Here is a 16,707-nt window from a genome sequence, read left to right as displayed (position 1 = left end):
TCCTACCATTCGCTGAGAGCCTCTGCGATCCACCACTTGGGAGCAGTAAGAACACGGGGCTGGGTGTCAGTGGGATCCAGTTTGACTCCAGCTCAGCCACATCCCAGCTGCGTGACCTTGGGCACGTCTCATCGCATTGAGATTCCCCAACTGGTGCCTCAGTTGTCTCGTCCTTAAAGTAGGTCTGATAATTCCTGCCTCAAAGAGCTGTTGTGAAACTCAGTAGAGATCATGGATGGGAAAGTACTTCGTACTCTTGAAAGCTGTGCTGTCCAATAGTGTGTAACACTGCAGCCGCGAGCTGCACGTGGCTCTTTAAGATGAAATTGGTTAAAGTTAAATAACATTCAAAATTCAGCTCAGTTGCACTAGCCACATTTCCAGGGCTCAATGGCCACAGGTGGCTCATGGCCACCGTGTTGAACAGAGGATAGATGGCACATGCCCATCACCGCAGAAAGTTCTATTGGACAGCACTACAAAGCTTTAAAAACAAAAACAAAAACAAACAAACAAAAAAACACAAAAAACACCATAACCCCAATGGGAGCATCAAGGGGGCTTCTGAACTTCTCTGCCATGACCCTTTTGCCAGAGAAAGGCAATGTCAATGCAGGCTCTGGCTAGAGAGCTAGACCAAGCCCTATGGTCCAGAAGGCAGGGCTGTTCTCCAGGTGTTAAACTCAGCCAGTCCCCTCTCTATACCTGCTACCACCTTTTGTCATCAGCTCTCTCTCCTGGACCCAGGGACACCTCCTCCCTCCATCTATAACCCCTTAGGGGAGGCACTGACTTCAGAGTGGTCCCCTCAGGCCTGTGGCCTCCTCCAAGGTCTCCAACGCCACTTTCTCTTGTCTGGAAAACGAACCTCCACTCCAGACCAGACTCTGGGCCCATACCACCTTCCCCCACCCACACCTGAAGTTCAGCTGCTCCCCCATTGAACCTCCATCTCCTCTAAAATCTGTGTCAGTGCGCCACATAGGCCCTACCCACAGAGCTACCCCATTCCTCCCTCACAGAAAGGAGACCCAGATGTCAGAGGTCCCCATCCTTGTCTGGCCCCCACACCTTAGAGCCCACCAGGGGACGGGTCCTCTACACTCCCGAGCTGTGCCCAGGATCTGTCTTCAGGCCCTGACCTCAGCCCCCAGCCCCCGGGCAGTGGGAGAAAAGTCAGGCCCTGAGGGACGCACCCCGCTCCCACCACAGCTGTGCTGGGGCTGCGGCACAGGATGGCTGGAACAGCACTGGGGCTCAGGGGCCAGCCAAGCGCCCGGCTCCAAAATAGCAGTTGTGTTCACATAAAAGCCTCTAATGAGAGAAAGATGCCGTTCTTGGCCCCTCGCGCGCTCTCTGCAGACGCTGTCTGGCAGGCTGAGCGGGCCTCTACCGTTTGGCAGAGCGAGGGGAGGAAAGGGAGGTGTGAGTCAGACCTTGGCCCCCGGCCCCTCTGCATGGACCGCCCTGCTAATTGCATTAACAAATGCCTCGATGCTGGGCCAGTTGGAGGCCAGGGCCAGGGAGCAGCCCCAATTCCCACGGGCTCTAGCAGGCATGAGGAGGGGGACCACGGGCAGGGCTGTGGCCCAGGGCTGAGGCATGGGTTTGCCTCCAGCTCCTGCTCCAAAGCAGAAGAGTGACTGTCCACCCTGTCACAGCCCCAAGGGTGGTCTCCTTCCAGAGCGATCCTTGTAGATGAGAGAAGGATGGGGTGGGGTTCTGGGAAAGCCCCCATCAGGGACGAGCCTGGGGACCAGTCTTTTCCAGGGGAGCAGCTTCAGGGCACGAAGGAGAGTTGTGTGCAGACAGGGAGCCACCCAGGCCCTTCCACAGCAGCCCCAGCTCCGTGCCCAGGGCCCAGGAAGGTCGGAGGGTAGAACACCATCCCCACGAACAGCACAGCCCAGGCCAGGGCAGAGTGTGTAGGAGAGAGTGGCCTTGCTTGCATTTGAATTCCCACCGTGCGACTTTGGGCGCGTTTCTTCACTCCTGTGAGCCTCAGCATCCTCATCCAGAAAATAGCTGTGCATCCGATATTTACTATGTGCCTACGATGGTAAGCAAGACAGACACTGTCCTCTTTCTCTAGGGACCTTTCAACTTAGAGAGACTGCCACAAGACAAGCAGAACAGAAATCTGGTGGAAATGGTGCTGGGGAGGGGGGTGAGATCCAGAATAATGGGGCTGATGGCAGAGGGGAGAAGCTCTAGATTGAATGGTGAGGAGGGGAGCTGGAGATGGAGACTGGAAATATGGCAAGAAGGCAGCCTCATGAAGAGTGGAGGGAAAGCAAACCAAGAGAGCGGCATGTACACAGCCCGGAGATAGCACATTCCATCCAGGAGCCCAGGCTGGATTCGGAGAGTGAGAATGGGGGAGGGAGGTGGTTTGAGTGCTGAGAGGCCAGGCTAGCTACACCACAGCAGGAAGGTTCACAGAGGGGTGTTTTATGATCTGATTCATGGAGAACGAGCTGGAGAGTAAGGTGGGCAGGAGGTGAGCAGCCCACAGGAGGCTGCCATCTCCCAGAAGAGGGCGCTGGACTAGAGGGCCCAGGACTAGAGAGGCAGCAGGGGAGGCAGAGAGAAGCCGGCAGTTTCCCCGGAGATTTAGGGAGTAAAACCAACAGGGCTCACGACAGTTTGGCTATAAAGCTTGAAGGAGAGGACGGTGTCTCAGAGGGTCCCCAGGTCTCTGGCTTGGGCATCCAGGTAGAGGGCGATGCCTCTCACCAGGGGGGTCAGACCTGCCAGGGAAGCTGGCTTCGAGGGAGGGAAGCCGCGAGCTCGTTTTGGACACGTTGGGGTGGGGATGTCTGGGAGGCATCAAGAGCAGATGTGGAGGAGGCAGCGGGACGAAGGAGTGTGGAGGTCGGAGGAGAGGTCTGGCTGGAGATATATATAAATCTGGGCGTCGTCAGCCCGGAGACGATGTTTACATCCATGGGAATGCATTAGATCATTCCGGGAGCAGTGCGGCGAGAGAGCAACGGAGAGGACCCAGGACTCGGCTCCGGGAGGCCACGTTTAATTGTCGGGTAGAGACGCGGCAGCGGGGACACAGGAGGGACAGGACAGAGAGTGACATGATGGCCACTCACAGGGTGAGGGGGATTGAAGTGTTCAGTGCGGTCCCTGGCACAGAGAGCTTTGCACTGTCGTTGTTGCATGCTGATTATGTGGCAGAGTCCCTACGGGTGGTCAGTAGTGGGGAGCAAATACTGCTGGCTGGGCTTCCATGGCCCCCTCTTTCTGGGGAAAGTCCTGGGGTGGCCCAACATGAAGATGCTGGGTAAGGAGAAGCCAGCCAAGGAGCTGAGAAGAGGGAGCTGGGGATGGCAGGAGGAAACTACCAGGTCACCCAGGAGATCCTTCACCCACTTGGTCCCTTAGTAAACATGAGCCAAGTAGGTAGAGGGGGCAGCGCCACGCTGCTGTCAATAGACACAGCACCCGACTTCAGGAGGCCCCTGGGTAAGAACATCTTCTAATGAGATCGTCAGGAGCCGCACCTGCTCACCAGGAAGATCTCAGGTGCCCGTAGGTGGCTGGGGAGAGATGGATGTTGCTCTTGCTGGGACTGCACCCTTCGTGTTAGCTGGGTCTCACTGAGGTCATGTGAATATTCCCTGGAGCTACCTCCTACCTTCCTCTCCGCCACCCTGGCTCCCGGTGGCTGGTAACCAGTCAGGGAACAACCTGCCAATCATACCCCTGCTCTGGCTCTTTTCCTGAACATTTGTTCAGCACTTACCATGATGAGGCCTGGGCTGATTTCTTTACCTGGATCTCTTTTCTTCCTTCTTATAACTGCTGTAATATTGTTCTCATCCCCGTTGGACATGTGGGGAGACTAAGGCTGAGGGTGGCCAAGCAGTTGCCTGAGATCACCATGCTAGTAAGGGATGAAGCAAAGGTTTGAACTCAAGGGATCTGGCTCAAAAATTGGGATTTTTAACTGTTGGGTTGAGGTCATTTTAGGGCTGGGATAGGTGGGCTAAGGAAGCTCTGAGATGTGGACCAGAATGAGATTCACACAGAAGCTCTGGACCGAGGAGGCAGGAGCAAGTGCCCAGGCCACTCCAGGATCTCCCGAGGGGCTCCTGAGCACCGTGGGAGTGCTCTGGCAGGGCTGGCAGACTGGGCTACAGAAGGGCCAGAACAGCCTCAGCCCAGACCCAGGCGAGGCCCTGTATTACTCAGTACATACTTACTGGGCTTTGACTTTGTGTCCAGTGAACACTGGCGACCGAGCGGCATGCTGGGGGCCAGGAGACACAGTCCTGTTGTCAACATCAAAGCCAAATGCGGAGCACAGAGACATGCCAGGCCTTGAACTGAACATTTGGCGTGAGTTACCTCGTTCGTTCCTCACAACTATGTGAGGCAGAGACACAGGGGAGAAACAGAGGCACAGAGAGCTTAAGCATCTTGCCTGTAGTCACGTAGCTACGTAAACCCAGACTGGCAGCACAGTCTCCCGGATCCAGATGAAGACAACAGCTAAACTTCCAGGCTCTGCTGGTTCCCAGCTGCCAGGCTGGGACAAATACCTAACCTCAAAGGTAAATGGGAACAAAGATCAAATCTAGTTTATAAGGTTGTTGTGAGGACTAAAAATTAATAACACAAAGTCCTGGCTCACGCTAAGAGCTACAGAGCTATAACAATAATAATTATTATTATTAATAATCTCCCCAAAACAACTCCATATAGGTTACTATACCCATCGTATGGAGGAGGCTCTTTGGCAAAAGAGGGCCAGCCACTCGCCTGAAGACACAGAGTTGAGGTTCAAACCCACCCCTCCTTGGATCTGCACCAAAATTTGAAGCACATGCTCTTCATATTAAACCTGGGGTTTGGAAGGAGTGACCCACCTAGGCCCCTCCTCAGCAACAGGGACTCCCTCTGCCTTCCCACCCCTGGAACAGCCCCTGCCCTGGGCAGTAGGCTGAGATAAATGAGGATTTAAGGATTTCTTCAAATCCTCTTCCCAGTGTGTGTGTGTGTGTGTGTGTGTGTGTGTGTGTGTGTGTTGGGGTTGTGATGAAGACTGGACAATCTTCCAAAAGCCCTAATTATACACAGGACCCACTCACCCCAGTCTACAGTCCTTCCCCTCAGTTGTGTGGGCCAGGTAGGCCCCAGTCCTCACCCTCCATAAATGCATAAATACATAAACCGCACGGCAGAGAGGGCAAAGCCACAGAAGGCCAGGTAGATACCAAGGTGAGAGGAGCAGAGAGGACTCCGCCAAGGTAGAGGGAATAGCTGTGGCTCCAGCAATGGCCACCTACAGATACAGTGGCTCCCCAAAGTCCAGTGACTGGGCAGGGGGGCCGGAAGGGGCCCTCCAGGGAGGTGGGCTGGTATGTTACAGCAACTTCAGATTCTGTGAGAGGAGGCAAGAGGCAGCAGGGAGTGGCCCCAGAGGCTCGGGCCATCATCCCCTGTACGCAGGCAGTAGTAGGACCCACAGATATCTCTGGGAAACGCCAGAGGACAGACTGAGTCTCCACGCGGTTTGGAGGCTGGCGGGATGTCACACACCTGTCCTTGTCAGCCCTCCCACCTGCTGTCCAAGGAGTCACCCCACACGTGTGAAACTCCTGGGACAGTCATGAGAATTCCCCCTTGGCATTGGCAGTCTCCGCTCCAGCCAGAGGGGCAGCTGTGGGGAGGGGAGAGGGAGCCGGCACACCATTGGGGGAGGTAGGAGAGCCGGCTGACAGGGTGTGCAGCCAAGAGCCCTGCATTCTACAGAGCCCAGGACCCAGTCGTCCAGAGTCAACGCCCATTGGCCACACGGTTCTCGTTAGGCTCATTAGCAGAGAAGCAGCAACAAGCAAGCAGCACAGGGCCCAGCTAATTAGCACACAGGCCTTCAGTGGACAAGCCGACTTCACGTGGGAAAGGCTGACGCCCACTGGCAGTTCCTCCGGGAGAAGCGCCAGCCCGTGTGCGTGGGTCAGGGGGTAGCCAGGGAGCTGCGGGATGGGAGGGTCCGGGAGGGAAGTAACAGGAGCTGAGGACCCCCCAGCGGGGAGTGGGGATTGGCAGCATTCTGGGGCAGCCCCCAGCTGGGGCACGAGGGTGTACACACATGTTGGTTCTGACAATCTGCAGACTCACCCAACTTGGAGTTTCCAATGTCGAAACTCCAGTTTGGCAGAGGCGAATGCTGGAAAATCACGTGCAAGTCGGGAAACTGAGAACCCCGGGGACCGGAGGGCAGAGCAAGGCCCTCGGGCAGCTGGTGAGAAGCCCACCCCCTCTGGAGCCACTCTGCTCCAACTCAAACCTCAGCAGCACTCTGCGAAGCTGGCTGAAGCCTTCCAGCCCTCCTCCCAACTCTGACCCCAGGCCCTTCCAAGGCCTCCCGAGTCTCCCAAGGCCCAGCCACTCAAAGTGTGGTCTCTGGACCAGCAGCAGCAGCATCCCCTGGGAACTGTTAGAAGCACAGACTCTCAGCCCTGCCTGATGTGTTGAATCAGAATCTGCACTTTAATAAGATCCCAGAGGATTCAGGGGAACAATCAAATTTGAGTTGTCCCACCACCACCACCACCCCCCCCCTCCCCCGCCACCAAGGCAGATACTCCTACGAGTAACCCCAAACTCTCAGTGTCTTCGGCTCTGGCTCGAATCACCTAGGGTGCTTTAAAAAAAAAAATACCAAAAACCAGAGCTTCTGCTGAGTATAAAACTACCTGCTACACACCCCTGCCTTCTCTGCCCAGGGAAGGCACTGATTTTGAGTCTCAAATCTTCCTCTAATGAGGTGTATGCCCTTGAGCTAGTCACCACTTCTCTGCATCTCACTGTCTTCATCTTTAAAATTATGAGGTACCCCTCTCCCCCAGCCACAGACAGCCTGTCCTCTGAGAGCCCACACTAATCCAGGGTCTTCGAAAAGGCAGGAATTTCCAGGAAGACAATGTGACTTGCTGCTTGTTTTTGAATTTGGGGTTTTGATTTCTTAATCTGCAGATCCTTAGAGAGGCCCAAGATTCTGCCTGAGCATCATTGTCTGACTGGGAGAGGTCAAGGCCATGAGGTCGGAGACAGAACCAAGAGCTTGGCCAGCCAGCATCCCCATCCCCACAGGGTGGAAGCAGCCCCATCTTGTCCCTGTCTCATCCCCACCTTGGGGGAGGGGGTGTGAGAACCAGAGATGAGGGCCTCCATCAGGCCTGGGAACACCCTAAGTTTTGTCAGGCACCTGGATCCCCGGAGGTTTGTCATTGGGCAGGAAGGGGTGCTGGTGAGCCTGAGGACCTGCAGCCAGGTTTAGGGCCTCCAGGAGGGACAGTTGCGGGGAGATCCTAGAAATGCCATACAGAGGTGGGGAGCTGATGAGAGCTTACGAGGGGCCTTGGGTGTGAGAGAGGAAGATCCAAGGGGCTTCTTGAAACCCACACACCTGTCATTACATATGGGGATTGCAAACTCCAGGAGGCCCCGGCCTCAGTTGGTGTTCAGAGGGAACAAAATCTCGTAAAGAAGAGTGTGGGGTTTTGGAGTCAGACTGCCTGGATCCAGCCCTCGCTCCAACGCCTGGGGTAGAATATCCTTGGCCATGTTTTCCAAATAACTTGAGTGGCTTAATTAAAATAATATATGTGAAGAGCTCAGCACAGTGCTGGGAACATAGTAAATCCCAAGCTATTAGCTAGTAGTTTAGTAGTAGTAGCAGCAGGAGTGGTAGCAGTTGTGAGAGTAATAGCGGTAGTAGTGGTGGTAGTGGTTGTAATAGCAGCAGTGATGGTGGTGGCAGTGGCAGTCATGGCAGTAATAGTTTACTGTCTTCCCCACACAGATGTAGAAAGTGAGGCCCAGAAAGTAAGACATTTTGCCAGGAGGGTGTAGTGATTAAGAAAAGGGACCCTGGCCTAGCTGGCATGGTTCAGTGATTGATTGTGGACCTATAAACCAGAAGTTCATGGTTCCATTCCCGGTCAGGGCACATGCTCAGATTGCCGGCTCAATCCCCACAGTGGGGCAAGCAGTAGGCAGCTGATCAATGATTCTCTCTCCTCATTGATGTTTCTCTCTCTCTCTCTATCTATCTATCTATCTATCTATCTATCTCTTCTCTCTCTCCTTCTCCCTTCCTCTCTGAAATCAATAAAAATAATTTTTTTTTTAAGAAAAGTGACCCTGGAGTCAAGTCACCTGAGTTCAAATTCTACTGTTTCCAGGTCATGTGACCTTGAACAAGTGACGTCTATGCCTCAGTTTTCTCATCTGCCTAATGGTACTACCTACCACAGGTAGTACCACTACCTACTGTAACTGCACCACACACATAGTGAGAACTGCCTGGGTATTGGCTCTTGCCCTTGTTACTGCCTCTGACACCATCAGTGGAGGCTTAGATGCAGACTGCCTGGCTCCTCCTGCCTCACTACTTGGTTCCCACCTAACTAAGAAGACTACTCTCTTTTCTTTTCTTTCACCTGAGCCAGCCTGCCGAGGTTCAGAGCAGTCCAAAGGAAGGCTGCTCCAGACACGGGATCAGAGCCGCATCAGACCATCCTGGCAGGATGCCAGACAGAGGCCAGGACCAGAGGGTGGATTCCCATAGGACACAGCGTGCATGGTGCCCGGGAAATGTGCAATTCAGAGGCTCTGGGGCCAGCCACATCCTACAACCACAGGGGGTGGGCACTTCAGGAACCTTGCGGGCACTGCAAGCGAGACCCACACAGTGGGACAGCAGGAAGAAAATATAGGAAGCTTAAAAAACATAAATGGGGCTTTAATTTGAGAAGTTGTTTTCAGTCTGGGGCATTTTATAATCTCCTCCCTTCCAGGGCACGTTGCCTCTACTCCCTGAGAAGAGCTTCATTGGGGGAGACACTCCAGGTCTGGCGCCCCCATGCTCGAAGGAGAGAGAAGGAGAAGGGCAGGTGGGGAGGAGGCACTCACGTTTGATGCAGTGGTTGGTGCTGTTTGCTGTTGTCCATCCCGGGCAGCACTTTCCTCCGCAGACGTTCCTCCTGTGGAGTTACCAACACGGGCTCAGGTGTAAGGATGCTCAGAGAGGACCATTCCCACAGTCCCTCTCTTGGTCCTGCCCTCTGCAGAACCCCATCACGCTGTGCAGACTGTCCCCCGTACCAAGGGGGGCGGGCTGGCCTGGGGCAAGCACTTCGGGATCCTGCAGATCTAATGTGAAATCCCCGACTGTCATTCTCTGCATGACTTTGGGGAACCTCACTCTCTCTATCTGTACAATCCGGAGCCCACTGGGTCAACAATGACAGTGATCATGACGATGACCAAAATGCAAGTCCAGAGAGGTTCAGTCACCTGCCAGGGCTAACCAATCAGTGAGAGCCAGAGCCAGGTTCAAACCTGAGCGGGCCCAACTCTAAGTCACGCTCCGATGTCCCATGGCCTCCCACCAAAAAATAAGCACCACAGTCCCTGCCCCGAAAATGCTGACAGCCCAAGGGGAACAGGAAGACACACATAAAACTGTCTGAAGGACATACATGTGCATCGCCCGCCCACACATGCACACTGGGAGGAGCCTTGGCCCACCAGCAGGCTTACACAGTAAGGGTGAGCTCCGGGTCCTAGCAATTCTATTTCAGCAGGGCTCGTGAGGGAGCCAGCTGCTAGGAAGGTGGGGCTGGGGACCTGGGGTAAGCAGCCTCTGCTTAAGGAGCACTCTGTTTCAACTTGGGCAGGCCGATGGAACTTACTTTAGGGGACACTGTCCTTCTCCCAGTTCCTCTTTGGTGCTGGCCCTGGGACCACCCATAGGAAACACTGGCCTGCACTAACCACTGGGGCACTCACCCAACTCACCGGAGCTGTGCTTTCAGTTAAGGCCCCCCTGCAGCACCAGCAGCTGTCACCAGCCCTGGCTCTCCATCTAAAGATCCAAATGCCCGGATCTAGGTGATTTCCCTAGAGGGGAGACCTCTGGGAGCCTGCCTGCTTGGCTCAGGCTGGGCCTGGGCCCGGGCCTGGCTTCCTGGACCCCATCATTAGCATCAGAAATCATCTACTGAGCACTCACTGAAACTCGGGGTGAGCATGGTGGCCAAGGCACAGAGCTGGAGAGTCAAAGCGAGGGACAGAGCAGGGGGCCGTCCCTGTGACCTCTTGGCCAGCATCGTGAGCATCTGCTCCCACTTAGGAATTTGTTTGACATTTGAGTGGACCCCAAGGCTGTGTGGTTTTGGAACCTTCCAAAACATTCAAAATAAATTCCTGCAGCTTGGAAAAGCTGAGGTTCTTTCCTGGCCCTTTGGCCCAACCTCCAGGGAGCTCCCAGAATGTGCCCCCAGCCGAGGGCTGTGCCATTCCGGCCACCTCGAAGCCTCTGGCAGCTTCCTGGCTCCATGATGGCCTCCTCGCCATCAGGGCCCAGGCACCGGGTTCTGGGGAGGGGCTAGTTCTCATACCCAGGGTTTCTGAATGTGTGCCCTGGGAGAAGGGGGCAGCTACATCCCAATTGGTAAGTCATCACCCCTTGTTGAGCAATGATGCTGCATATTGGGCTAATGTGCCCAGGATGCCTTCAAAAGGCCCAGTACGTCTTCAAAAGGAAACTGACTGCACTCCCTGGGAGTTTTCTAAGAACTAGGGCCTCTGGGAGCCCAGATAGCATGAACTGAGAGGCCTGCCTGGCTGGGCAGTCATGGCATGGAGCCCTGACCAAGGAAGCCCCTAAGCCAGCTGTCACCTCAGGATAGCTTTGCAGCTGACTGTAGGCAGCAGCGGAGCCTCCCTTGCCTGCCCGTGGTGAGACCCTCAGGGCCATCGGGAGGGTTCCAGAATCAAAGGCTGCCAGGCAGTGGAGATGGGAGGAGCGGTGTGAGACTGAAATCCTACTCAAGAAGGACTCGGGCTCTCCATGAGGGCCTCTGCAGGTCCTTTATAGGCCGGGATTGGAGTCTTGAGTAGAGACCCAGGGAGGTGGCCATTCAGTGGGCTCTGCCCAGCTAGTGAAAGCAAATGAGCCTGACTAGCTGGAGTATATGACTCAGTGGTCTGACTTCCCGGAAAGTCCCCCTTAGAGATCATAAGAGCCCAACCTTCCAGGTGACACCACTCTGCAAACATTAGCCCAACATGCAGCATCACTGCTCAACACTCAGGGGCACTTCTGGCTAACAGCTTGGGACCGTTGCTGTTCCACCTGGAACAAATCTGACCAGACTAATCCTTTGTTGAAAACCTCCCATACTTCTCTTTTGGCCTCTACAAAGCTCACCAGGCCCGCACCTGCCTCTGCAGTCTAATTGTCTCCATCACCTCTCCCTTGTCTCCATGACACCCATAACCAAGGCTGTGATCCTCCCAGGACATAAAGACTATCATCTGCCAATTGCACTCTCTGTGGTCACATTTTGATGCCTTTGTTTAAGCTGCTCTCTGCCTAGAATGCCTTTCTTCTCTCCTTTGGCAATTAAAGTCCTTTGCACTCCAAGACTTCCAAATCAAATGTTACCTCCTTTGTGTGAAACCTCCCCGGACATCTACCCAGCCTTCCCCATTCTCCGTTTGCTGTGCTCTTTAAGTACTGATTGTCTCAGGATGTTGGTTTTATTTGACTACCTTGAGGGCTCTTTCTTATTACTCTTTGTGCTTCTGGAGTCTAACACAGTGCCTGACACGTGCGATATATTTAATACTTCTTTGTTTCAGTTCTTCTAGTATTTCCAAAAAAAGCAGAAGAGTAACAATGAGGGCAGGGAAGTGAGTGTTAGGTTTCCACAATCACAGCATTCAACAATCCTGAGTCACATGGTGAGAAAGGGATTCCCATTTCAGTGATTTGCTAGCCTGATTGGGTCAGTGAAAAAAATCTGCCTCAGGCTGAGTCCTTCCCCCTGCACTTGTCTCTCCCCCTTTTAACAGGGAGAACACACCACCGGGTTGAGCTTCTTAAGATAATGATGTCTGACTAGAATATGAGAACATTTTATTCTCATTTCAATTTTCCTACAGTTATCTTCTCTTTGTGACGAGTGGTATTATTTTCAACGTATGATAGTGATACCAAGTTTCCTTGAAAATGAATTTATTTATGTAGAAAAATGAGGCAAGCACTGTTTGTAATAGAAAAAAAAAAGTGTAACTCATCTAAATGTCTCAAAACTAGGAGAATGGATAAATAAACTGTGGTATATTCAGACAGTGGAATAATATACAACAGTTCAAATGAATATAAACTTGGGTTAATTATATTAACATGTTTAAATCTCAAAACTCTAATGAGGAGGAGGGAAGCAACTTGCAGAAGGATGATACAGCATGGCATCACTTATCTATGTTTAAAATATGCAAAAGAAATTGTTATTTTGTGGATGCATGCATCTGCAGTAATAGTACAAAAACATACATTGGAATCATAAGTAACTTTAGGGTAGAGCTGGAGGCAAATTTATAGAAGAAATGGCAACTAAAAAAAATCAGAAGCAAACTGTGCCAAAATATTAAGGTTTGATAAAGCTAGGTTGTGAGTTATATCTAACACCTTTTTGTGTGTTTGTACAAAATTTCATAATATAAAATACTTTAAATTAAGTAAAACACAAAATCCTGTTGTTTTAACAGTCTATAAATTTAAAGAGAAATAATAAAGCAAGTGATAAAAGAGGAAAATATTATGAAGCCACTATGCCTTGGGGCTAGTTCATGAAACTCTGAATGTTGAGAAACAATGGCTTCAAAAATCCCCTGTAGACTGAAAGTTTCATTAGTGCAGGAATTGTGTCTGCCCTGCCTTGCTGTGGTAATAAATCCTCATTACATTGCAAGTTCCATGGAGACAAAGGCTGTATTGGCCATTGCTGTATCCCCACCATCCAGCACAGTCCTGGCATAGAGGAGGCCTTCCAAATATTTGTTGAATGAATGAATGAATGAATGAATGAATGATCAATCCCCAGCAATAGTAATGTTATTCCAATCTCCACCAGCAGGTGGCACTTGATCCTTGGCCCTAAGGAGCCCACAAGAAATTGCCAGAGAGGTCAGCCTGGCCAGGAGCCATTAACCAGAATAGACCTGGGTAGACAAAGCCCATAAACAAGACTGCCACTCAACCAGCCCCACCCCGCAGCTGACTTGGAGTGGCTGGCTGGAGTGCCAGAGGAGCTCACCCTTTATCAAAGCTGCAGAAAATAATCCGGGGAAGGAGCCAAACCCAACATGCGATATCCTGTCTCCATCTGCATACAGCAGGTGCCTGTGGATGGCACCCTGCCCCACGTTCTTACACACCTGTGCACATCTGTGCACAGCCTTAGTGCGGTAACCATCTGTTTTGCTCATCACTACCTCACCCTCCCACCCCTACCCTCTGCTACCCCACTTTCCCCCTAACCCTCACCTAAATGCCTGTAGTATAAGCTCCTCCATGATCCGGCCTAACCTATGCTCCCAGCCTCAGCCCCTGGCTCCACTGCAGTCCTGCCTCTAGGCCAATGCCAACGGTGAGAGGCCCTTGTCCTCGGGCAGAGCTTCACCTCTAGGCCCTACTCCTGGCACCTCCCCTCTGCCTCCCCACCCGCTGCCCATCGAGCACCAGGGACTCTGGCTCACAGGGCCTCCTTGTCCTCTGAGCTCCCCAGCCACCACTGTCCCATTCCTTTATACTCAGCACGAAGCTTCTGGTACTAGAAAGCACATTCCTGGCACATATCTGTCCATTTCTCCAACTGATTATAAGGAATCGAGTTGCTCCCCCAGCAGGAACAATGCCTTTTTCTCTGGAACCCATTCCCCCGTCCCTGTGGTCGGCAAACTGCGGCTCATGAGCCACATGCGGCTCTTTGGCCCCTTGAGTGTGGCTCTTCCACAAAATTCCACGGCCCGGGCGAGTCTATGTTGAAGAAGTGGCGTTAGAAGAAGTTTAAGTTTAAAATATTTGGCTCTCAAAAGAAATGTCAATCGTTGTCCTGTTGCTATTTGGCTCTGTTGACTAGTGAGTTTGCCGACTACTGCCCTACCCTATGCTCCCCACCCTTGCTTTTAGGCAGCATGTAGTCACTTGCACAGGTCAGGAAAGGAAAAAAAAAAAAAAAAAACACAACGGAAACACGGTTGGTGCTTCATTAGCCATCGCTGACGGATTCTGTGTATGAGTGACTTGGCAGCCGTGGGTCTGCTGCCCGCCTGCTTTAAACTTGGCCTTCCTCGGGCAGCAGGGAGATCATTCACTCCTTCAGCAGGCACTTAATGAGCACTGCATACACCCAGCACGCGTCTAGGCAATGGCCACACGGCCACGAACCAAACAAAGCCTGTGTTCATAGAACTGACATTGGCACGAAACACAAACAGATACATAATATGTCACAGGAGACTACCTGCTATGAAGAAACATAAAGCAGGGCGAAGGGAGAGAGTGGAGGGGGGCAGGAGGAGAGCAGAGATCTGAAAGAAGCAAGGGAGTCCTGCTGAAGCCTGGGAGAAGGGTGCGGCCAAGGAAAACAGCCGGTGCAAAGGCCCTCGGAAGGTCCTGGGGATAGAACTGGGGGTGCCAGCCCTCCCTGCTGTGCACCAGGACTACACCCATGGGTCCATCGGGCCCAGACCAAAGGGCTGCCAGGGTTCCTCCCCACCAGCCCCGCATCGCCCAAGGCTTTCTGCCCTCCGTTCTGGAGACACCTGATACACCCACAGCGCCTGGCAGCCAGGAGGACCCCGGACTGAGGAGCCGCCCCACGCTGCGAGGGCGCCCCCCGGCGGGCAGTGGGTGGGTGGCGCCTGGGGAGAGGGGAAACCGTACATCGCTGGGCTGGGAAGAACCTTAGCCCTGCAAAGACACTTAGCAGCACAGGCAGACACACAGACCGGTTCCCAGAGGTCACTGCTGTGCCCGCCGCCCCGGAGGGGGGCGGGAGGGGGCGGGTTTCCTACCCAAAGTGCTCCCGAGCCAACGCCCATCCCCGCGTCCAACCAGCCGTGTGCCCGGGCCAACCTGCGCCCAACCCAAACCTGCGTCCCCGTGCGCGGGTTTCGCGGCCAGCCCCCTTCGCAGAGACGCATCTGTCTTCCCACTCTGGAGGCGCCCCCCCTCCCCCAATATCCTCCACCCACCTGCGCTCTGTGCCCGCTCACACACACACACACACACACACACACACACACGCGTCCTCCCTGGATCTGAAGCACCTGGGACGCCCCCTCCGCTTCTCCTGCCCGGTTCCTTCTCGGACCCCAGCAGCACAGGTTGGCTGAGGGCGGGCCAGGGAAGAGGCGCATCAGGAAAGGATGTAACGTCGGGTCTCGGCGAGCTGGTACCCAAGAGTGAGGACGGCGTTTCTCTTCTCCCCCCCCCCCCCAACTTTTTGAAAGTGGGTCAGACTCCAGGCCCCGGCTCGTGCTGGCTCCCCGCAGCTCTGAGGCCAGAGGGACGGGGAAGCAGAGCCCGGCACCCCCTCCTCTCGCCTGCACATCCCTCCAGGAATGCGCGCACAGCCCCACTCCCCCCCCCCCACACACACACACACATACACGCTCTCCTCTGGTGCTCACCCCGTGGGCCGCCCTCGTGGCGGGGTCGGGGGCGCAGCCCGGGGCCGCTGCGGGGTCCAGAGGCGCGGGGGAGCCGCGGCCGCCCTCGCCCGGGCTGCGGGCTGCGGCGGGCCCCGGCGGCCGCTCCTCCCGGGCTGCGCAGGTGGCCGGGCCCGCGGCGGCTGCTGCGCTCGGGGCGGCCTCCTGGCCTGGGTCTCGGCGGGCCTCCAGGGGCTCCCCCAGGCGGGCTGGGCCGGCTCCGAGGGCGGTGAGCCCGGGCCGGGCGCGTCCTGCTCCCGGAACAGACTGTACACCTTGGCTGCGGCCGCGGCGTGGTGGCCGCCCCCCGGGCGCCACAGCCGGCTCGCGTCCCTGCCGACCGGCGCGAATCGTCCCGCCGGGTCCCTCTGAGCGCGCCCCACGCCCGCGAAGAGCGCCAGGGCGAGCGGCAGGAGGCTCCTCCAGGGGTTCCCCCGGGGGCGCGCGGGGCAGGGGGCCGGGGCTGGCGGCCGCATGGCGCCGGGGCCACCGGAGAGGAGAGCCGTGCGCGCGGGGCTGGTCCGGGGCTGGCGGCCGGGTCCCCGGGGCGCCGGCGGGCTGCGGTGGGGTCCCCTCCGGGCGGCCCGCTTCTCTTCGTCTGGGGCCCCCCGAGAGGGCGGGAGGGCGGCCCGGGCTGTGCGCCCTGCGCCCCGCGTCCGCGCCGCGTCCCCGGCTGGAAGCGCACGGCGGCTGCTGCGCCTTCGCGCCTTCTCCCTCTTGCTGCAGCCTGAACGGGAAGGCTTTTATTTTTGGAAACCTCTCCCTGGTGTTTCGTCTCTTTTATCCACACCATGCCCCCTCCTCGGAGGGGACAGCTCAGCCCCCCTCATTACGGGAGAGGGAGAGAGGAATTCCAGCAACACCCACTTTGGCACCGCGGAGCGAGCGGGCGGCGAGGGGGGTTAACCCGTGAGTAGCTGGGGGTGGCTCGGGGCTGACCCGAGCGCTGGTCCGGGAGGGAGGTGCCGCCTGCAGGAACAGCGGCACCGGAGCCACCTTTGCTCGTGTCCTGGGCGAGCTCGAGATGCTGACCTGCCCCGAATTCATCTCCCGCCCCTGCCCTCAGAGACAGACTCTGGGTTGGATGGCCAAGGCTGCAGCCTCGAGGGCCTGAAGGAGACCCGACCGGGGGCCTGAAGGAACCAAGATCGGCGTGACAGAATCAGGACCGTAGGG

At 55.2% G+C, this 16,707-nt stretch overlaps 1 protein-coding gene across 1 annotated transcript in view; it reads right to left on the bottom strand.

Annotated features, from left to right (window-relative positions):
• LTBP2 (latent transforming growth factor beta binding protein 2) overlaps nt 1-16,339 on the bottom strand; it is a 92,014-nt gene extending 75,675 nt beyond the window's left edge. The window contains 3 exon segments of the mRNA XM_084892072.1: nt 8,938-9,008; nt 15,514-16,264; nt 16,267-16,339. Coding sequence (XP_084748198.1) covers nt 8,938-9,008; nt 15,514-16,264; nt 16,267-16,324 — 880 coding nt within the window. The 5' untranslated portion in view covers nt 16,325-16,339.
• Between the last annotated feature and the right edge of the window lie 368 nt (nt 16,340-16,707).

This window comes from Pipistrellus hanaki (genome assembly GCF_964339955.1).
Source record: "Pipistrellus hanaki genome assembly, chromosome: 1".
Classification (NCBI taxonomy): domain Eukaryota; kingdom Metazoa; phylum Chordata; class Mammalia; order Chiroptera; family Vespertilionidae; genus Pipistrellus; species Pipistrellus hanaki.
The sequence above is the reverse complement of the archived record's forward strand: the minus strand, read 5'-3'. Positions and strand labels throughout refer to the sequence as shown.